This window comes from Lissotriton vulgaris, chromosome 12 (genome assembly GCF_964263255.1).
Source record: "Lissotriton vulgaris chromosome 12, aLisVul1.2, whole genome shotgun sequence".
Lineage (NCBI taxonomy): Eukaryota > Metazoa > Chordata > Amphibia > Caudata > Salamandridae > Lissotriton > Lissotriton vulgaris.
Window position 1 is genome coordinate 797,974,016 of NC_141700.1, and position 24,174 is coordinate 797,998,189.

At 46.7% G+C, this 24,174-nt stretch overlaps 1 protein-coding gene across 4 annotated transcripts in view; it reads left to right on the plus strand.

Annotated features, from left to right (window-relative positions):
* The window catches only part of CAMTA2 (calmodulin binding transcription activator 2), an 897,177-nt gene that overhangs the window by 671,265 nt on the left and 201,738 nt on the right, over positions 1 to 24,174 (plus strand). For all 4 annotated transcript variants that reach the window (XM_086946206.1, XM_086946207.1, XM_086946208.1 and 1 more), the window contains exon 16: positions 6,260 to 6,750. In XM_086946206.1, coding sequence (XP_086802332.1) covers positions 6,260 to 6,750 — 491 coding nt within the window. The remainder of the gene's footprint in view (positions 1 to 6,259; positions 6,751 to 24,174) is intronic.

The following is a 24,174-nucleotide window of genomic DNA, read 5'->3' on the forward strand; positions in this document are numbered from 1 at the left end:
CAGTAACAAAACCTCGACGAGACTTAACAGATGTTCCACTGACAAATCCAGACCTGACACTTTATGTGGATGGTTCATGTATGCGAACAAATACAGGAGAATTAGTGGCCGCATATGCAGTGACCACTGAAACCGAAGTTAAAGAAACACATCGTATTGACACACTGTCTGCCCAAGCAGCAGAGCTTATTGCCCTGACCCGAGCCTGTATTCTAGCCAAGAACAGAAATGTCAACATATACACTGATTCCCGTTATGCGTTCGGAGTTGTACACGACTTCGGCATGTTATGGCAAGAACGAGGTTTTCTGACCTCTCATGGTGCCAAGATCCAACACGGTCCCCTCATTCAAGCACTGTTAGAAGCAATACATCTGCCTTCAGGCATATCCGTCATGAAGTGTAAAGCACATACTAAAGTTACAGATTCTGTTTCCCAGGGTAACGACCTGGCAGACCAGACAGCAAAACATACAGCACTGACTCACACTCAGACAACTGACATGACAAAGACAATAGGACCGACAAATTGCATGACAGTCAGGGATCCCACACTAGATGTAATCGATATTCAGGCACATGCTACTCCAGATGAAATAAAGAAATGGACTGAACTAGGAGGGATCCAGACAGATCAAGGTTGGATGACGAAGGGAAAATCTACATGGTTTCTCCCTGATTCTATGGTTCAAGTCATGATTAACACAGCACATAGTCCAGCACACCTAGGAGAAAAAGCGATGTTAGACAGTTTACAAAATCTATGGAGCAATAAACACTTACGAGCAGCAGCAAAACAGAAAGTGCGTACTTGCACGATCTGTTGTCAGTTTAATCCAGGTAAAAGCGTTCCTGTAGAGCAAGGTGGATTTCATACTCCCGATCACCCTTTTGAAGTCCTCCAGATGGATTATATCCAGATGGACCGTTGTCGAGGATTCAAATATGTCCTCGTAATAGTTTGTGCTCTGTCCCGTTGGACCGAAGCATACCCAGTCCCAGATTACACTGCTCCGACCACTGCCAGGCAGTTGGTTCGTGAATTTTTCCCACGATACGGCTTGCCTCGTGTCGTGTATTCAGATAACGGTCAGCCATTCTCATCCGAATTAATGAAAGAAGTTTCTTTATTGCTAGGATACCAGTGGAAATTCCATTGTGTCCGACATCCCGAAGCCGCAGGCCTTGTAGAAAGGCATAACCAGACATTAAAGACCCGTCTTGCAAAAATATGTAAAGAGAAAGGGGTCGACTGGATAGTCGCCCTACCAGTGGCACTGTTCTACATGAGGATGGTTGCCCACTCGAGATCAGGACTATCCCCGTACGAAGTGGTTTTTGGTAGACCACCGAATATGTGGGGGACGCCCATTCCGAAGAAAATTACTGATGTTGATTGCAATATGTTGACAGATTACCTTGCCTCCTTGATGTCTGCACTCCAATCATGTCGTTCACAGGTTGCTGCAGCCTTCCCTGACAACACTGATGTAAAGCCACATGATGTCCGTCCAGGTGATCTGATACTCATAAGGAACTTCGACCGGAAAAGTCCGTTGGAGCCCCGCTGGAAATCGCCGAAGACCGTTCTACTTACTACAAGGACAGCGGTGAAGGTGGAGGGCAGGAAGGGGTGGGTCCACATGAGCCATGTTAAACTGTGTAATGAACTGAAATCCGACCCAGGCTCATCCACCCCTTCCAAAGACTGTATCAAGCCCAGTGACTTTAAAACTTCCGAACGAGAGAAAACTCCCCAAGAGGAATACAGACTTCAGCTCCGATCTAGCAAGTCAGACAGTTTAATTGTTTAAGTCCTCCCCTAGGTGAATCGGTTAAATAGTTTCTGACATGTATCCCCTAGATCGAGAGAGAGAGAGAGAATTCAAGAAACGTACATACTGCAAATCACTGCGTAGTCACTGTATAGTGACATTGTTAATAATGTTTTTTCTAAGTCTTCTGATAATAGTTGCCAGTATACTTCTCCCTGTCTATTACCCTATTTTCAAGCGTGAACAATCTGCTTACAATGTCTCTGCTGAACACACTTTTAGTGAGTTACCTCCACATGAACTGTCCTACAGACTTGCGCTGCGCAACAACACATTCATTAGTATGCTACATCATTCCCATCAGACTAACAACGCTACAGACTGCTGGATATGTGGCCGACTCCCTCCCTACCAGAATTACAAGGGAGCTCTGCCCCTCTTTCCGTACCCGTTCACTCACAATGGTTCCTGTGGTGCATGGTTTAAAATAATTAATTCCTTAGACCCTGATATTGCTGTTTTCGACGGGGGCTGGGTTTGGGGAAACCTGAACTTGGTCCTGCTCGACGTCTGTTACCCTGATAAGGAGGGACTCCCCACTAGAATCGGAACTGATCTAGAAAATGAAGTATACGGATTAGGTAATTACACAATTAGCCTTATGATTCTCACTGTTGAATCCGAAGCCGCACCAGTTCTACCCGTTATGTCAGTATTACCAGTCACTGGTGAATTATGTATCAGGAAGAAAGGTTCAATACACTTAGGTCATAGTAAATGTACTACTGTGGTCGAATTCAGTGATCATGGTAAATCGTCCTTTAAAGCTATCCGTCATTCCTATTTTGTTTGTGGTCATACCGCATACATACGCTTACCTCCAGATTGGGATGGTACCTGTTATATTGCATTCCTTCTGCCACCTGTTTTTCTAGCTCCTCCTGATTACCACCGAAATGCAAATCTAGTAAAGAATAGACTCAGAAGAGATATCCCACTTGTCGACTACACAGAAACGGCATGGGAACAGTACACCGATTTTAATAAAGGATTCTTTTTCTTTTTAGGCCCTGTCCAAAATAGTAAATTAATACGCAGATTAACTAGAACACTTGAAGCAGTAGTGAATGAAACTGCCTCCGCCTTAGGTAACTTAACCGAAGAGCAGTCCGCCATGCGGGTTGTTGTCCTTCAGAATCGTCTTGTTATTGACGTCATCTTGGCAGATAGAGGTGGAGCCTGTAAGGTCATCGGGTCAAGTTGCTGTGTTTTCATTCCACAAAACGCACCATCTGTATATCAAGCTATTACACGTCTTCATAAAATTGCAAATCAGATACATCAGAATCCAGGCACCTGGACTTGGTCCGGTTGGTTCTGGACAACGTTAACCGCTTGGGGATGGAAGATCCTATCCTTCCTAGGCATTGGCCTAGTCCTAGTATTCAGTTGCTGCCTGTGCCTGCAGTGCGGGCCAGCGATTTGTGGACTGTGTGCCACTTCATGTATTGAACATTCCAGTTTCCTCTCACAACGTAAAAGAAAGAAAGAAGAGCAAATGATATTACAAGAACAAACTGATCGATTCATGAGGATCGATATATCATGAAGGGTCCGTAGGGAACAAGGAGGGAATGAGGAAATATAAATTCTATGGTCAAGTAGTGTTCCCTAGCGCGTACCCCACCGTCTCCATGTACCAGCTTAAAGTGCATGTAACTTCCCTCCTGTGCCAGCTATGAAGACGCAAATACATTTGCGTCCAACGTTAACATGTCCTCTTTCAGACCCACCTTGAATGGATTAATTAGTCCGTTCCTAAGTATGCTATGCCAACGTCTTTTTGTAATGTACTTTACACGTTTTTCCTGCTCTGGCAAAGTAGGCCCTGAATTTCTGCCATCGAGCCATTTTTCTGGCTTCTGACTCCGAAAACCTCAGCCCAGGCTGCCTCTGTACCCGTGAACTCTGACTTACTTCCAGCGCGGCCCACCGCGCTCAGCTCAGCCTGCTGCCTGCCAAGACTGACTATAACCTTTGAGTTATCTGTTCCGCTCCTCGAAGATACATTCCTGCCTACTAGCTTCAGTAAACATCCCCCTCATCTGCAGAGCAGAGGGCCGACCTGTCTCCGTGCAAGTAATTCATAGACTCTGTTACCATGCTCCCATGGAAGGCCCCATGCCCCACGCTTCTCACGCAGACACTCAGGCGCTTACACACGCATCCATAGTCAGTATAGAGTAGCTTCTGCTCCAGAGACCTTTCCGTTCGGATAATATGGTTCCCAAACATCAGATATCAGATATGATAGAAGTACAAGTTGATCTGACATGCCAGTCTTCTGTCTCTTTCCGTCAGTGTAAATGTCAAGTCCCCTGCACCCTCCAGTTTCACGTCAATCACACGTCATGCAGCTGCGCGCGCATCCAAGCTTCCGATTTCTGCTGACATTGCAACATTTCTGTTAGTGCCACCCCTTTTGTGACACCTACCTGTGACGTTTCTAGCATACACCTCCAGTTCACGCCTAGTCCACGCCTTCTGATTACGTACTAGTAACACGTGGATACTGTTATCTTGTCTTCTCTCAGCTGTTACGCCTACTGTACTGTTTCCTATGACATGAATTAAGTATATAAGCTATGTACTGTCAATAAAATGTAGCGCGCTCTATCCCTTCTTCCACCCCTGTGGTGGGAAGAACATGATATACTGGTCCTGACCATTCCTTTTTAAGGAATAAAACCCCTAAGAACTCTAACACCACGGACTCTGTTTTGTTCTTTCCGATGTGAGTTATTATTGATTAAGTACTTACCTGCATAGAAATTAAGACGGTAAATTATATATTTACATCAGGTTCCCCAGCGGTCTATAGCGCTACGAGGCCTGCGGTGCGGGTAGCAGTGCGCTTTACAAGACACAACAATTTACAATTTACAATTTGTAACAGTTGTGTGTATACATATATACTTCCTTGTCTGTCTGAAGCATTTGAGTTTTTGAAAGCTAACAATACTGGAGCACTGTAGTTTCAGGTAAGTAACTTGTTTCTCTACCACAATTTAATAGTTTGTACATCAGTGGATTGCCAGTGGAGGCCGCATTTAATCCGGGAAGGTCTGTATATCTGGGGTACCTCTGTTGCTGATCCAGTTCCTTTGCCCCACAATTTACTACAATACTTTCCTATGTTTTCTTACACTTGGGAACCTGCTCCCTAAGAAATGTATCAGTTTTGTGTGGTTTACATTCTTGTGATACACCCACAAGCACTCCCTCTGAAAGGCAAGCTTTCCATCCATGGCATGCAGCCTGGGATTCTTTGTGCTGTGTGTCCACCATCGGCCTGCTCTTACTCTTGTCTGGGGGATCAGTGGCCCCCTTTACTCCCCGGTCCTTTATGAATCTGTGCTGTTGCTTAACGCTTTCCTTGTTTTAATGGTGCCCCTAGAATTGTGTGTTATTGTTAGTCAAAACGTCAGCTATCCCAGTCATTATAACTATCAACACTGACCTATTGAATTGATAATTCATTCTTGTTTGAGAACTTATATTTGTTTACGGCTGCCTAATGTTTGACAGTGGTACACTTATATCTAATATATATGATCAGTGTCCCGCTATATATTATGCTCACATTGCTGTATTCAGCACTTCCTTCAACTTTTTTCACAATGTTTGATTTCAGCAGGCCAGTATTTTGTTGATTGTTACATAGAAATGTTTGACCATATGGTGTTCAACATGTTTTCTTTATTTCTCTAAATTTGTGATTTCTGAGGAATGTTCCTGATACTCCTGGACTGGGATGAGTTCTTGCAACATTGCTGTTTACACTGCACAGTTGTTGGGAGCACACTATCATCTGTGGGGGTGGGCTGCACGAAACCAAAGTGAACCTTTGTATCTAGTAACATGAACTGTAAAAGCGCAGCTACTTACCTCTGACTGTACAGAGCTTGGCTCTCCACTGCTCTTTTGACTGTCGGAGATTGTCATCAACATAGCAGATGGGAGACTGCTAAGGCTGACATATTGCTCCTGTTGGTTTATTATCATCGGAAGTGGTGTTCTGCTACGCAAGGCAGTATATAGGAATGTTTGCCTGATGTGCTGTGTAGAAATATAACACACAAGAGGTCAGATTCAGATCTCTCACTGTGTAGAGTCTATAACTTGATTATTTAAAGCAGTAACATAATAAATTAAGATTCTTATAATTGGACTTGTTTGAATAAATGTACTCTCATCCATTAAACTATTTATTTTGATGATTACGAAGCAGGTGGAATTGGCAGGTTTTGTACTGTATCTGCCCTTAGTGAGTGAAGTGCTTCATGATTATATTGCGCTCCATTGCTGAATGAAAGGGGCTTCAGTGTGCATGTCACCTAAAGTGTAGAACAGATTACATTAAAACGTGGTTTCTATTTGTGATGATGTAATGGTTCCTTTTTTCAACTTCTTCTCTGGTTTAGGCCTGAGTACAGCCAGCAGCATCTCCTCTCCCTCAGAGTTGTCTGAAGGCCCAGTCTCTGTTACTTCTGCCTACTCGAGCAGCTCGGCTCTGCGGGGGTCTCCAGACTACAGTTCAGAGCCAGAGACCAGCCAGGACATGCCCATGGATATATCTGAGCCCTCCATGTTGCTACGCCCGGGTAGAACTCTTCCTCCTTCTACAGTTCATAATAACACCATGCCCTCACTTTCTTCCGAGACAATATCTGAGAGTCGGACTAGCCCAGTTGGCTGCTGGTACCTGCCAGAAGGCATCTCACCAACCAAGCAGAGGGTCCAGCCGGCTCGCTGTGGTACAGAATCTAATTTCTTCATGGACTATGAGGCCACGCTTGTGGATGGAGGGGCACGGGGCTACTCTACCAGCCGGGATCCCATCGAAGAAGAGCTCCTGGGATACAGTGAGAATGCAGAGAACGAGGATTATCTGCCAGAAGTGGATGTTCTGCAGGTATGGTCTTCCACACAGGGTCTTTTCAAAGCTTCTTTTGAAAATGTGGTGAACTGTTTTTTGAAGGCAGCTAACATTCCTTCCTCACCTTAACATTTGCTTCTAACCATTGTGAATTTTTCGCAGCCATCTCAATACCCTCCAGTTTACAATATCCATCACCTCCACTTCCCTCAAGTCCTTAGTAAAGTTTCACAAGTCTGTTGCTAATTTAGGATTTTCTGTTCGAGCCATATCACCTCACCCGAACTTCCTGCCGTAATAAGAGCTGCTCTCTCCACGTTATCCTGTTTATTTTCACCATACTCCTGTCTGCCTCGCCTCCCTCCTGAAGTAGTGCTGCACTATGTCCCTTGTACAGTAATACTTTACAGACGTAACACAGGTTTTACTCCAGTCTGTCTACCTCCATTCTACTGTTACATTATATTGTGGTTTCCTGACTCCATCATGCCATTACTAATGCTTTACAGCCTTGGCACCTCTCTGCAGGTTATAATCATGTTGTCTCTCACCTAACTTGAGCAGTGTGTCACAGAATTGTACTTCACAGTAGTTTACACTGCTCTTTTCTCCTTACTGCTCTTTGTCTGCATTCCTCTTGAGACAGGAGCACTTTCACAGTATTGCTCTTGCGCCAGTTGCTTCGCTTCCGTTGGTTTAATTTCATTGCTCCTAGAAAGGGACCAGGTTCTCTCTATGCTGCTTTGTTTGGGAAAAGGGGATGTTTTTAGATTTATTTTGGTGTTTTCACTATGTTCTCTAATTTCTGCAACTTGCCTGCATTGATTTGCAGTATCAGTATTGTGAAAAGCCGTTTGAAGGTACGTTGCTCTGTATTGATGGGCTAAGGTTTCCGTTAACATATATTTGTGTTTGTATTTAAGAGCGCCAATCTACTTGCAGAGCAATGGAGCCCTGAACAGTGGTTGTTAGCACACTCTTTATCTTCTATGAGATTCATCTTCATTTTCAGTTGGTCAGTTGTTCATGGTTTGCTAATATGCGGGTAGGTGATGTGTTGCATTGTACTGTCTTGTAGGGTTTATATTGCGCTTCTTACCCCGGATGAGATCACGGAGCGCTCCAGTCTGCACAGCTCTCCTGTAGGAGTGCTTGATTGTGAAGATGTTAGATGGAGTTTGTCCTCTATGAGGGCTGTAGAGAGAAGGTCAAGGATTGCATCAGATATGTGTGGTGTATATTGCTGCTCATCAGAATGAGGTGTGAGAATAGATGCACTCATGTATTTCCACTTTGTAAATTATGTATATTTTCAAATTATTAGGAGATGGGATAGGCTCAACAGTATAATCCATTGGTATAGTTGTGAGGAGAAAGTACTAAAGCAATGGTTGCTTGAATTTATAACAATATGTTCGAGGCATATGGGCTGTAGATCACACACTAGTGCATAGATCGCCATCTGGTGGTGGGCCTGGATGATTACACTATGTTGTCTTGGAAGAGTCGTTCTTTGGTAGATGACTCCTCCCTTGGAGCATAGTGCGCATCGGCATCGACTCCATCTTCAGATAGTTTTTTTTCGCCATCGGGCTCGGATGTGCTTATCGTTTGGTCACGTTACCGATTTCCTTTCGACTTCCAGTCCTCCATCATACCGTCGGTATCGTCTTCGATCGCGATTTCCGTGTTACTCGCGCCGAAAAACTTTTCGCTTCTCGATTCCGGCGCTCGTCGGGGCCGTTGGGCCCAACTGCGCCACTGGGTCTTTGGCTCATGGAAAGAACACCCTTCAAGAAGTGTCCTCAGTGTGGACACAAATTTCCCCACACTGATCTACATGAGGTGTACAATCTGTGCTTGTCCCCGGAGCATGAGAGCAGAGATTGCCATGCCTGCGCTTTTTTTCGGTCCAAGAAGACCATCAGAGACCGTTGAGCTCGAAGAGTCATGGCGCTGTCCTCGTTATCGACACCAGATCTCATCATAGATGAAGCTCCAATCGATCTAGAGTCCGAAGAAACACAATAGGATGACGTCGTCTCCGAAGCAGAGGATTCAGCTTCCGGAGCCGAGGGACAATCAGACGATGACGATCTTCTACCAGCTGGGCAACAGGTTGTGAGTACAAGCGTTGACCCTGTTCACACCCCCATACTGGGCCAGGCTTCGGTGCCACCCCCACCTCTGGGTGCACACCGACCAAAAACTTCCGACGCCCCGCCTTCTGGCTCTGCAACGAAGAATACCAAAAAGCCTCTAGGCAACTCCAGCTCGAGCCAGCCTCTCGGTTCCAACAAACAAAAAGTCCTGAAACCGAAACTAACCCCGGCACCAAAACAACCCTCGGTACCGAAACCTTTCGAGCCAAAAATCAGCTCAGTACTGAAAAATATCGAACCGAAGCCAACTCCGGTACCGAAAAAAACGGACCCGAAGTCCACTTCGGCACCGAAACACACTTCGGCACTTAAAGTTGTCGACCCGAAACGTGCTTCTGAACCAAAAATTCCGGATCCGAAAACATCCAATCCGAACAAAAGACACAACACCAAAAAGGATTCTGACCGCAAGTCTTCGGAACAGAAACCAAAATCTACTCCAAAGACTGTAATAGGCACTGCTAAACCTTCTAAACAACAAGTCGGTGCCGAGAAAGGATACTTCCACAGAAGAGCTTTTCCGTCCAGACCGAAAACAAAAGATTCTTCTTAATAATCCAAAAACTGGACATGTAATTGCAGTGCCTGAAAAAAGGAAGCTGCACCCTCCCAAAATCCCAAAACACCTCCAGTTCCTTTTAAGAAACATGCTCATACTTCTCCAATAAGAATACCTTCACCATTGCTAGAACTCCCAGGTTTAGACATTTCCCCTCCACACTCACCATCCACCTCACATAGCCCTGCACCAGCAGATGATGATGGGGATGAAGATGATTTTTCAAGGGGGATAGAAGATGAGTAAAACATAGATGACCCAGATGATATTCCAGGTCCATCAGATGATCCCTGTGAAGATTACAATGCGCCAGATCTGCCACAAGATGACTCGTACTCTTCTAGGCTATTCTCCAGATGACACTATAGGGTTTACACAACTCATTCATAGGGCCGCCACCTTTCATGGGGTAGATCTGCACACTGATCCAGTGGAAGAAGACTTCCTTATGGACACACTATTGCCATCACATAAAACCACAACCATATTATCAATGCTTAAAGGTGTGGTAAAACGCGCACCAGAGGTATTCAAAGACCCCGTCAAAGCCAGGGTAATTAAGCCCAGACTGGAGAAAAAGTATAAAGCAGCTCCAACTGACCCAGCATACATCAAAGGCCAGTTGCCATTTGACTCATTAGAAGTCTCAAATGCCAGAAAAAGAGCCAATTCACAGACATCAGGGGATGCTCCACCCCCTGATAAGGAGTCCAAACCTTTAGATGCTTCAGGCAAACACACCATCTCGCAAGCAGTCAATGTTTGGAGAATTGCTAATACTTCAGCCCTATTAGCAAGATATGATAGAGCTCATTACGATGAGCTTGAAACCCTTATGCAACATTTGCCAGACCAATATAAAACCAGGGCTACTGATTTAATACAAGAGGGTAAGGTCATTACTAATACCTCAATACGATGTGCTTTAGATACTGCTGACACAGCCTCAAGAGCAGTAAATACAGGCGTACTGTTACGTAGATATGCCTGGTTGCGAATCTCTGGTTTCAAACCAGAAGTACAGACCAGCATCTTTAATCAACCTTTTGACCAGCAACATCTTTTTGGTCCCACAGTTGATAATGCACTAGAGAAAATGAAAAAAGATACGAACACAGCAAAATCCATGGGAGCTTTACAAACTCAAACTCCCAGAGCGTCCTTTCGTCGCTCCTCTTATAGGGGCGCCTCCAAAAAATGTCAAACAGACAACGCCTCCTCTTCTTACAAGGCACCCACCCAATCCTCGCCCGATAGAGGTTATTACAGAGGAGGATATAGAGGAAACAACACTAAAGGTAGAGGCAGAGGTGGAAACAACTGCAATGCCTCCAATCCCAAGCAGTGTCTTCCCTCCCTTTCCCCCAGACCATTCCACTCCTGGCGGGGGGAGATTACAACAGTTCCTACCTGTCTGGAACTCCCATCAACACAGACAGGTGGGTGAGACAAATAGTTCAATCAAGTTATTGCCTGGAGCTCACTTCCACTCCTCCAACAATACCACCCAGACAGTGTCCCATGTCACAGGTGGATCTCACACTCCCAAAACAAGAAGTTGCCTCTCTACCGCAATAAAATGCAATAGAACCAGTTCCTGTACACCATCAAAACGCAGGAGTTTACTCCCTATATTTTCTTATCCCCAAAAAGGACAGCTCCCTCAGACCTGAGACCCCTAACTCTTTACATACAATCCGACCACTTCCGCATGGTCACATTACAGCAGGTTCTTCCTCTGTTAAAACAAGGTGACTTCCTTGCCACCCTAGATCTCAAGGACACCTGCTTCCATATTCCCATTCACCAAGCTCACAGAAAGTACCTTCAGTTCGTACTGGACGGTCAACATTACCAGTTCAAGGTACTACCTTTCAGTGTGACTACAGCACCTCGAGTTTTCGCAAAGTGCCTCGCAGTAGTAACAGCACACTTGAGAAGGGACAACATCCATATCTTCCCATACCTCGACGACTGGCTAATAAAAACCAAGTCATACCACCAGTGCGTGCAGCACACGCACCAAACCATCCACCTGCTACACAAGCTCGGCTTCACAATAAAAACAAAACAAAGTCACATCTCCAAACATCCCGGTCTCAACAGTATATAGGTCCCACAGTAGATACCTCCAGAGCACTTGCATTCCGAAATCCATCAAGGATACAAAGTATGCAAGGTCTTATACAAAAATTCCAACCGCAACACTCACTACCAGCTCGGGTGTTCATGCAACTAATTGGAATGATAATAAACGCTACTGGGTATGGGCTCCCAAGCAGCAAGGCCAAGCCACAGCCTAGTATATCAACAATAAAAAAGCGCCAATGCTGCCATTAATTGTTTCTCAAGATGTCATCATCTCACAATCGATTTAAACATAAAGTGAGGGGATCAAAGGGCCCGATGTAGGTAAACGCGATTTTCCGATTTCAAAATACCGAGGCGGGCCGAATCGGTATTCTGAAATCGGAAAACGAGATGTAGGAAAAAAATACCGATTGAATACCGATTCGGTCGGCATCGGTAATGAGATTCGGTACGTTCCGATTCAGCTCGGTCCGAATCGGAAATTACCGAATCGGCCAACAACGAATCGGAAAACACCGAATCGGCTACCACCGAATCGGATATTTCCGATTCGGCGAATACCAATTCGGTAAAAGCCGATTCGGTAAAAACCGAATCGGCAATCATAGACCCATGGCGAAAAAGCCCATAGGAATGCATTGCATGAACCGATTCGGCTTTTACCGAATCGGATAATACCGAATCGGATTTTACCGAATCGGATATTACCGAATCGGTAAAAGCCGATTCGGCAATAGGCGATTCAGCCAATGAGGTGGCTCCCCCTCCCCCACCCAAACAGGGAGTGGCAACCCTGGCAGGTGCAGCCAATTAAGAAGTTTCTAGAAGTTTCTGGAAAGCCTGCCTGAGCCCAACACACACAGTTAGCAGCAGTGGGAGAAGGAGGTTGCAAACTGAGCAGGAGAAAATGGCAGATCAGGCAGGAAGCCAGAAGTCCTCCCAAAAGAGGAAGCCCAAGTTCACCACCACCGAACTTCAGGTGCTGGTTGAGGAGGTGGTGAGGGTGCACCGCCAGCTCTTTGGCAAGCTGTCCCTCAACGTGCCAGACAGCACCAAGAGGAGATTGTGGGCCGACATCGCCCAGAAGGTCAATGCTGCTGGTGTCACCCCCAGGTCCATTGAGGAACTGAAGAAAAGGTTTTACGACCTCCGCAGCCTCACCAAGAGGAAGCTGGCTGACCTTCAAAGGCAGGCTGGACACACCGGAGGAGGCAAGAACCCAGCGCCACCCCTCACCGAGCTGGAGGAAATTGTCTCCAGCACCATCGAGAGGGAGAGCATCGTAGGAATCGGGACCCTGGACAGCACTGCGAGAGCCACAGCTACAGGTAAGAAGCATGCGCATCATGACACACCCTACCAGACACCTCCCCATTAGACACAATGCATAGGCAAACACCAGCACTGTACTGTCACCAACATACAAGAGACAAGCATCATGGTACATGTAGTCAGCAGAAGTTAGCCAAATATGTCAGTGCAGAATCACAAGACAGGAAACAGTGTGACACGGTGTAAGGAGATGCAAGGACATGTGGAATGCCATAATTGTACTGACTGTAATACATCGGCACTCAGTTTACAAATGCTTCTTTGTACCTAGGGGCACCATCAGGCGGCACCACTGTGACAGCAGAGGGAGCATCAACGTCAAACACTGCAGTCGCAGGGCCAAGCAACAGCCAGGCTGGCCAGGAGGAGGAGGATGAGGATGAGGAAGGAGACACCCCAGGGCTTGGAATGGAGGGAGTCCTGGTGATTGATTTCCAACCAGTGCACTCCCCAGTACTGTCCAGCACACCCCCCTTGCAATTTTCACCCGAAAACTCCCCTACAAGGCAGATCATTCCGCCTACACCAGCTCCTGCCACAATCGTGGCCTTGCCACCTGTCCAACCAGTCCTGGGAGCAGGGGCTCAGGGACCTGCCAGCACCACACCCCCACCAGTGGCACCCCAGCCCAGTCAGCAGGCCGGAAGCAGCAGTGCCCAACGCCGTGCCACCACCACCACCACTGCTGCACCAGCACGGGAGGGCAGTGTGTTCCTGGGCCTGGAGGGCCAAATGGTCAAAATCCAGCGCCAACAGGCCAGATCCACCATGGCCTGCCAACGCCAGCTCCTGCAGCACAACATGCAGATGGGGGAGTTGGTGAAGGGTTTCCAGGCTGTTGTGGACAGCAACAAGGAGGTGGCAGCAGGGTTGGGCAGGCTGACCACTGCCATCACCCACTCATCTGCCAGGCAGGAGGAGCATGAGGTTGCGCGCAGGAGGGATGCCCGGGTGCTCAACCGGGCCATGGCCCGCCTTGCAGCGGCGACCGCACAGCTGTGCCATCGAAGCTCAAATCAAGAATCCGTGCTCAGTCAGCACACGGCTGAGCTCACCAGGGGGATGGCCAGGATCACCACGGCCATGGAGGCCATGTTAATATCAAACGCCGCCTCCAATCCTGCCCTGGACCTGGGTGATGCTGGAGACAGCAGCAGCCGCAGCAGCCCGGCCAGCGCTGCATCTGAACCGCGGAGGAGCACCAGGCGATCCGCTGATGCTGCTGGCCATTCGGAGGGGGCCGAGGGACACCCCAGTGGGTCTGCCAAGCGGGCCAAAAAATAGCCTGACAAGGGGGGATGAGCAAACCAGTACCCTGGACTTTATTTGATTTTACAGACTCCATTTTTTGATGCACTTCAGTGCTGTAACTGTGGTGCATCACTATTAAAATTTTTATTTTCCAAGCAACATTTAGCTGTCTTTGCATCTGTACTCAGTCAGAAATAGTTCTCAGTGATCTCCTCACGTCTGTATCTGCCATCACATGGCGTACACACCCCAGCTGGCTGTGTCAGTGGCACAGCTTCGTCGTCGTCATAGTCCTCGTAGTCAGACAACTCCACCTCAGTGCCCTTCTTGACCGCAAGGTTGTGTAACATTGCACATACAGCTATGATCTTGCAGCAGGTGATGGGGGTATACTGCCTTGCACCTCCACTCTTGTGCAGGCATCTGAATCTACTTTTCCAGATGCCAAAGGTCCGTTCAACAACATTCCTGGTGCGTATGTGGGCCCGGTTATACCTCCTTTGGCTGGGTGTTGAGGGGTTGAGGTAGGGGGTGAGTATGAATGAGCGGAGGGCATATGCACTGTCGCCTGGAAGAGAAAGGGGTCACATTATACACATGCATACATGTATTACACCTACCTACTATGTGTTATGGGGGTCTGATGATGTGGCTCACCTAGGAGGTATCCTTCTCCAAAATCGCCAGCCATCAGCCGTGCATATATGCCGCTCTGTTGGAATATATAGGAGTCATGGGTACTTCCTGGAAATTTTGCTACCAGGTCTGTGATGGTGCACTTGGCATTGCAGATCACCTGCACGTTGATGGTGTGTGTAGATTTCCGATTGCGGTATATGTATTCGGTGTCCGCTGGTGGGCAAATCGGAATATGCGTGCCATCTATGCAACCGATGATTTGGGGAAAGTGTGCCATCTGGTAGAAGTCCGCTTTGGTTTGTAGCAGTTCTGCGTGGGTTGCAGGGAATGAGATGTATTGGTCCATCCTGTCTATCATGGCGTCAAGGAATATGTGGAAGAACCTTGACAGGCTGCTCTGGCTCACCCCTCCTGCTGCTGCTACTCCACTTTGATAGCTGCCAGACGCTACCAGGTGTAGGCTGCATAGCACCTGGACGTGCGCAGGGATGGCGTGTGCCCTTGGGGTGTGGTGGTCCAAGTATGGCTTAAGGTCCCTGATGAGCTCAAGTATGGTGTCAGAGTCCAGCCTGTATCTCTGTAGGATCTCAGCCTCAGTGAGCATGAACAGGGTTATCCTCTGTCTGTAGACCTGTTCATTTCTTAGCCATTCCCTCTGTCCTTCCTGCTGTAGCCGTAGCCGCCTCGCAATGACATAGAAAGCTGCCATCCTGCAAGTTGCAATGCATTTTGGGACTGTTTATATGGGTTGGAGTTGGTTACCACCTGATTGCAATCCATGGTAAATACCGAGTGAATTCTACCGATTTTGAGCCGATTTCGGTGTTTCTGTGCCTCCCTACATCTCCCCAACTGTCGGAATCGGGGAATTTCCCGATCGGAGATTCTTACGAATCGGCATGTTTTCCGATTCGGATCATGTCCGATTCGGTATTTTTTCCGATTCGGTACATGGACCGAATCAGTGATTTTCCGATTCGGTGTCACTTACGATTCGGTTCTTGGACCGAATCGGTGATTTTCCGATTCGGTGTCACTAACGAATCAGTACAAGGACCGAATCGGTGATTTTCCGATTCGGTGTCACTAACGAATCGGTACAAGGACCGATTCGGTGATTTTCCGATTCGGTGTCACTAACGAATCGGCCAATACCGATCGGTAAAGCCCTACCTACATCGGGCCCTAAGTCTCTTGAATAAATCTTCAATTTTATTGACTTTTTACTTCATTTGAGTTTTTTTGATCTTTTCTAGATAATTTCTCAGTTTGACAAAACATATAACATACAAAATATGAAACACATTATATACATTTAAAACACTCCCCTTCCAACACTCATACATACACACATTTGTGAATCACAATCAATGTATATATTGATTTCTGAACAACTGTTAATATGCATCATGTATTGTAGAGTGTGCCTGAGAGTGTTTGATTGTGATTCACTTTATGTTTAAATCGATTGTGAGATGATGACATCTTGAGAAACAATTAATGGCAGCATTGGCGCTTTTTTATAGTTGATATACTAATTGGAATGATGGCATCTTGCATCTTCATAGTGCCACACACAAGACTCCAAATGCGCCCCCTGCAAGAGTGCTTAGCAAGTCAGTGGAACCAAGCTCAACAAAAATTAACAGATCTGGTGGTGGTGGACGACCGGACACATCGCTCTCTGCAGTGATGGAACACCAAAAACCTTTCCAAAAGCCGGCGGTTCATGGAGCCAGTTCCACAGGTAGTGCTAACCACAGACGCATCCCTTACAGGATGGGGAGCTCATTTAGCAGAGCACACAGTACAGGGCACATGGACACCACAACAAAAGCTACTCCACATAAACCATCTGGAGTTGCTAGCCATTTTTCTAGCTCTAAAGTCATTTCAACATTACCTATCAGGCAAGGCTGTATTAGTCTGCATCGACAATATGACAGCCATGTACTACATTCAAAAACAGGGAGGAACACACTCCTTACAGCTCTCCCGGCTGGAGCTGAGCATATGGAGGTGGGCCATTCCTCAAAAAATCTTTCTCTTAGCAGAACATTTAGCAGGAGTTCACAATCAAGTTGCAGATCTGTTAAGTCGTCAAAGAAAACAGATACACTTGTGGAAACTTCATCCTCAAGTTCTTCAACCTTTCTTTCACAAATGGGGACAACCAGAGATAGATCTGTTTGCCACCACCTCAACTCCAAATGCCCAAGCTTCGCCGCCAGTTATCCACACCCATTGTCCAAAGGCAATGCGATATGGATAACTTGGTCAAACGAATTTGCGTACGCTTTTCCGACTCTCCCACTCATTCCGTTAGTAGTGCGCAAGCTACAGCAACACTCCCTCACATTAATTCTCATTGCACCAACGTGGGCAAGACAACTGTGGTACACCACACTTCTAGAGCTCTCAGTGATACCACATCAAAAGTTGAAACTCTCTCCACACCTACTAACACAGAACCATGGAGAGATCATGCATCCCGACCCCATGCAGCTCAACCTAGCGATTTGGCTCCTGAGGTTTTAGAATTTCGATATCTCAACCTTCCGCCTGATTGCATGAATTTTATGAAAGAAGCTAGGCGACCCACCAATAGGGCATGCTATGCAGCCAAGTGGAAAAGGTTTGTTGTGTATTGCACAAATAACAACCTTAAACCACTAGATGTTTCCATCCAAAGCATCATACGTTACCTGCTCCATCTACAAAGATGTAACCTAGCATACTCCTCAATCAGGTTACACCTTGCTGCTATAGCAGCTTACCTTTAAAACAGACAGCTTCTGTTGTTATTACGAGTACCTGCCATCAAAGCATTCATGGAAGGACTCAAAAGAATAATTCCTCCTAGGGTACCATCCTCCCCTGTATGGAATCTAAACATTGTTCTCACTAGACTTATGGGTCCTCCATTTGAACCCTTGCAGTAGTGTGAGTTACAGTTCCTTTAATGGAAAGTTGCCTTTTTATTTGCTATTATCTCACTCAGAGTAGTAAGTGAGATCCAGGCATTAACAATTCAAGAACCATTCTTGCAACTCCATCACAACAAAGTGGTTCTAAAGCTAAACCCCAAATTCCTTCCAAAAGCCATTTCACAATTCCATCTCATCCAGTCAATTGAGTTGCCAGTATTCTTTTCTCAACCTCAGACAGTTGCGGAAAGAGCTCTCCATACGTTAGATGTCAAAAGAGCTCTTCTCTACTACATTGATAGGACAAAGCCATTTCGTAAAACAAAACAATTTTTTGTGTCCTTTACTCCTCCACATAAAGGTAATACCATTTCCAAAACTGAGATTGCAAGGCGGATAGTCCAGTGCATTCAAATTTGTTACCAAAAAGCAAAACACACTATTCGATGCATATGAGCTGCAGATCGAACACTTTTGCAAAAGATCAATCAATCAATCAATCAGTGACACTTATAGAGCGCGCTACATACCCGTAGGGTCTCAAGGCGCTGGGGGAGGGGGGGTGCCGCTACTGCTCGAACAGCCAGGTCTTCAGCTTCTTCCTGAAGGAGAGGTGGTCTTGGGTCAGGCGCAGGTCGGCCGGGAGGGAGTTCCAGGTCTTGGCGGCCAGGTAGGAGAAGGACCTTCCTCCTGTAGTCGCTCTTCGGATGCGGGGGACGGCGGCGAGGGCGTGGTTGGCTGATCGGAGGTGGCGTTTGGGAGCGTAGAAGTTGATGCGGCTGTTGAGGTAGCTCGGGCCTTGGTCGTGTAGGGCTTTGTGTGCGTGGGTGAGGAGGCGGAAGGTGATTCTTTTGTTGACGGGGAGCCAGTGAAGGTCTCTCAGATGTCCGGAGATGTGGCTGGTTCGTGGGATGTCGAGGATGAGTCTGGCTGAGGCGTTCTGGATCCGCTGGAGTCTCTTCTGGAGCTTGGCGGTGGTACCGGCGTAGAGGGCGTTGCCGTAGTCCAGTCGGCTGGTGACGAGGGCCTGGGTGACGGTCTTCCTGGTCTCGGTGGGGATCCACCAGAAGATCTTCCGTAGCATGCGTAGGATGTTGAAGCACGCCGAGGAGACGTTGTTGACTTGCCTGGTCATGGAGAGGGAGGAGTCCAGGATGAAGCCCAGGTTGCGTGCATGGCCACCTAGTGTTGGGTTCGGATGATTGCAGGTTGTTGTCTTCTTGGAAGAACTCTTTGTAGTCACGAGATAGGTGACTCCTCCCTTGGACAATACTGCGCATGGTCATCGACTCCATCCTCAGATTGTTTTTTTCCTCCACTGGGTTCGGATGAAAGTTTTCCGCTCCGGCTAGAAAAGACTTTTTTAGCAACTTCGAAGCGTGAAACTTTATATAAACATTTTCGACATCGAATAGACTTTTCGACATCACCAGCTACATTCCGGTGCGTCAGCATGGGCCGTTGGGCCTATCGGCGCTGTACGGCCTACTCCTCATGGACAGAACTCCATTCAAGAGATGCCCGGTATGTCAGCAAAATTCCCTCATAGCGACCATCACAAGGTTTGCAACCTCTGTCTATCGCCGGAACACGACGAGTCGACCTGCACAGCCTGTGCATCCTTCCGATCGAAGAGGTCCATTCGGGATCGGAGGGTCCGTCGACACGAGATGAGGAGATCAGCGCCAGCACCGGAGGCCATCTTTGAGGAGGAGATCGTCAGACAGGACGTCTCCGGGGACGAGGATCCACTCGAAGATATCTCCGAGGACGAGGCTCCACTCCTCGCAGAGGAAGACTCGCCTAATCTCCAGATCATATCGGGGGCACAGAACTCAGACAACTCGATTCCATCTCGGCAGCACATGAGTACTCTTGCCCCTGCACAACATACACTACCCTAGCCAAAGGCAGCGGTCGGCACTCCGCCCATGGGGTCCAGTCGAGACCCAGATCTACCCTCAGCCTCGGGCTCGGCTCCGAGGAAAAAGTCTACGCCTTCCGGTGCCTCTGCACCGACGAAACCACATGTGCCAATTCCACCTCCTCAATTGGCACCGAAACATCCTTCGACACCGAAGGACTCTTCGACACCAAAGCCAAAACGCCCTTCGGTGCCCAAAGACAAAAATCCTTCGACACCCAAACCAAAACACACATCGGTGCCGAAGCCAAAAACTGTACCGGACCCGAAAGCTTTGACTCCGAAACCTTCAGGTTCCAAAAATAAAGATGGAAAGCCAGAGTCCGGCGCTGCAGGGCCAACGAGACCTGTCTCCACGCCGAAATCTCCAACATCGGTACCAAAGACTCCAAGCCCTGATACAGAGAAACCTAACCCCTCTAACAAGCCTACCAAGCCGAAACCACCTTCGGCACCGAAAAATTTGCCACAGGACTCGATAACCCCTCCTAAAGCAAAAAACACAAAACAACCCCTATCTGCACTGAAAAAATCGACACCGAAGAAGACTGTAGAGGAGGAAGAACTGTTTAGACCTGATCCTAAACAAAGAAAGGTCCATATCAAACCAAAAACTGGACACGTGGAAGCAATTCCTTACAAGAAGAGACCAGCAGACACACCACTTCTACCTGTGGTTCCTGCCAAGAAGAAGGAGTGTGCAACCTCTCCAATGCACCCTTCCTCTCCTTCACCTTCTTCCTCTCCTATCCCTTCTTACATTGAACCTATAGCTTCTCCTGTTCAATCTCCTGCATCATCACACCACACTGACGAAGAGTATGATCTAGGTGGGGGGAATGACGTACCAGAGCCGCATGCATACCCTTTAGATGGAGATGTCAATTCAGAATATCCTAAGGATGACGACATGCATGGTTTTCCACCTCCCAATGTGCCAGACATTCCTGATCCTCAGTACTACCCAACAAAACCTTCCCCTCCAGAAGATAGTATTGGGTTTAATAATCTATTAAATAGAGCTGCCCTTTAGCATGGGGTTCCAATGCACTCTGATGCCATTGATGAGGATTTTTTACTGGATACATTTGAGCAGTCGCAAAGGTCTACGCAAATACTACCCAGGATCAAAGGAGTCATTAAACATGCTCCAAACATATTTAAAGACCCCGTACAATGTAGGGTGTTAAATCCAAAAATAGAAAAGAAGTATAGACCAGCACCATCTAAACCAGTCTATATTAAGGGACATCTACCACTAGACTCTTTGGTAGTGTCTAATGCACGGAAAAGAGCCAATTCCCAGACTTCTGGTGACACGCCCCCGCCTGACAAAGAATCTAAAGTTATTGATGCGTCAGGGAAACGGATTGCTGCGCAGGCAACAAACATATGGCCCATAGCAAACACACAAGCCTTACTCTCACGCTATGACAGAGCTCACTACGACCAATTAGAAAAGGTAATGGAGCACCTCCCAGATCAATACAAAGATCAGGCAGCAGAGCTCTTACAAGAAGGCAAACTAATATCCAATGCCTCAATTAAATGTGCACTAGATGTAGCTGACACAGCATCCAGAGCAGTCAATACTAGTGTTATACTCAGACGTCATGCGTGGTTACGCATTTCAGGTTTTAAACCAGAGGTACAGACTACCATCTTGAACCAGCTCTTCAATCAGAACCAGTTGTTCGGGCCGGAAGTGGACAACACACTAAAAAAGATGAAAAAAGACACGGACAAAGCTAAGTGTATGGGTGCATTACAATCCACACAGACTAGTAGTTCTTTTCGCCGCTCCTTTTATAGAGGAGGCTCCAAGCAGACCGGCACAGATACATCATCATCTTTAAGACGCACACACAGACCTCCTCTAGCAAAGGCTACTTTAGAGGAGGATACAGAGGCAACAATAACAAGGGAAGAGGTAGAGGTAATAACAACAACCGTTCCTCTTCCACTCCCAAACAGGGACTTCCCTCTGCCTCCCCTACAGCATTCCACTCCTGTGGGGGGCAGATTATCACAGTTCTTACCTGTCTGGAATTCCATCACAACAGACAGATGGGTAAGACAAATTATCCAACATGGCTACTGTCTAGAACTCACATCAACCCCCCCAAACATACCACCCAGGCAGCGTCCAATGTCCACAGAACATATGACTCTGCTTCAACAGGAAGTTCTAGCACTTCTACAGAAGGATGCTATTCAAGTAGTTCCTTTAGAGGAACGGGGAACAGGAGTTTACTCCCTGTACTTTCTAATTCCCAGGAAGGATGGGACACTAAGACCAATTCTCGACCTCAGGCCCCTCAACCATTACATACAATCAGATCATTTTCATATGATCACTTTACAACAAGTACTCCCACCACTACAACAGGGAGACTTTCTGTCAACACTAGACCTAAAGGACGCCTATTTTCATGTTCCTATACATCCTGCGCACAGGAAGTATCTAAGGTTTGTCATACAAGGACAGCACTATCAGTTCAAAGTCCTTCCATTCGGGGTCACAACAGCACCACGAGTGTTTACAAAGTGCTTAGCAGTAGTAGCAGCACATCTCAGAAGACAACCGATACATGTCTTCCCTTACCTCGACGATTGGCTCATAAAAGCAAAATCGTTCAACCAGTGTGTCCAACACACAAAACAAACAATTCAAAATAGCACGACTTAGGGTTTACAATAAACTACACCAAGTCGCACCTAGAGCCTTCGCACGTTCATCAATATCTAGGAGCTACCATAGACACATCTACAGCTCTAGCGTATCCCAGTCCAGCAAGGATAAAGAGCATTCAGACCTTAGTCTCCCTTTTTCAACACCAGCAGTCTCTCCAAGCCAGAGTGTTCATGAGACTGATAGGCATGATGGCGTCTTGCATCTTCATAGTTCCTCACGCAAGACTGCAAATGCGCCCATTACAAGAATGTCTAGCACAGCAATGGAATCAGGCTCAAGGTCAGCTCACAGACCTGGTGTTGGTAGACAGCTGTACATATCGCTCTCTGCAATGGTGGAACACCAAAAATTTGACAAAGGGACGGCCGTTCCTAGAACCTGTTCCACAGATAGTGCTCACGACAGACGCATCCCTCACAGGATGGGGAGCCCATCTCTTGCATTATACCACACAAGGCCAATGGAACAACCACCAAAAACAGTTCCGTATCAACCATCTAGAGCTACTAGCAATTTTCCTAGCACTCAAAAGTTTCAGGTACAAGTACGAAACAAAGCTGTCCTAATCTGGACGGACAATATGACAGCCATGTATTAAATACAAAAACAGGGGGGGCACACTCTGCACTGTCCCAGCTTGCACAGAACATTTAGAGATGGGCCATTCCTCAAAACATACACTTGACAGTAGAACACCTTCCAGGAATTCACAATCAGATAGCAGATTTTTTGAGTCGTCAGTCACAACAGATTCACGAATGGGAGATACACCCACAAGTTCTTCAACCATTCTTCCAAATGTGGGGGCATCCACAAATAGATATGTTTGCCACCCACGAAAATGCAAAATGCCCAACCTTAGCCGCCAGGTTCCCCCACCCATGGTCGGAGGGGAATGCGATATGGATGAACTGGTCAGGCAGATTTGCGTACGCTTTTCCGCCTCTCCCACTCATTCAACTAGTAGTACGCAAGCTCAGACAACAGTCTCTCAAACTAATACTAGTGGCTCCCACATGGGCATGTCGGCCTTGGTTCACCACACTACTAGATCTCTCACTGGTTCCACATCAAAAATTACGGCTCATGCCATCCCTGTTAACACAGAACCATGGAGAAATAAGGCACCCAGAACCAAGCCAACTCAATTTGGCGATCTGGCTCCTGAAGTCTTAGAGTTTGGTTTCTTAAACCTACCACCAGACTGTATGAACATAATTAAATAAGCTAGGAGACCCACTACCAGAGCATGTTATGCGGCTAAGCGGAAAAGAATTGCAATATATTGTAACAATAATCACATTGATCCACTGGATGTTTCTATCCAAAATATCATTTGCTACCTTCTACACCTACAAAGGTCCAATTTGGCTTATTCTTCCATACGCCTGCATCTAGCAGCAATTGCAGCCTATTTACAAAATAGACAACATCTATCTCTCTTTAGATTACCTGCAATAAAAGCATTTATGTAAGGATTAAAACTAATAATCCCACCTAGGTTACCACCTGCTCCAGTATGGAACCTAAATGTGGTCCTTACAAGACTCATGGTCCCCCCTTTCGAGCCTTTACACAGGTGTGAATTGCAATTCCTAACATGGAAAACTGCCTTCCTTGTTGCGGTCACCTCTCTCAGAAGAGTTAGTGAAATACAAGCATTCACAATACAAGAACCATTTTTTCAGATACATCCTAACAAAGTGGTTCTTAGGCCCAATCCTAAATTCCTGCCAAAGTTATTACTCCTTTTCACCTTAACCAATCAGTAGAGCTACCAGTGTTTTTCCAAAAACCGGACTCTGTTGCAGAAAGGGTTTTACACACCTTAGATGTTAGAAGAGCTCTGTTATACTACACAGACAGGACTAAATCCTTCA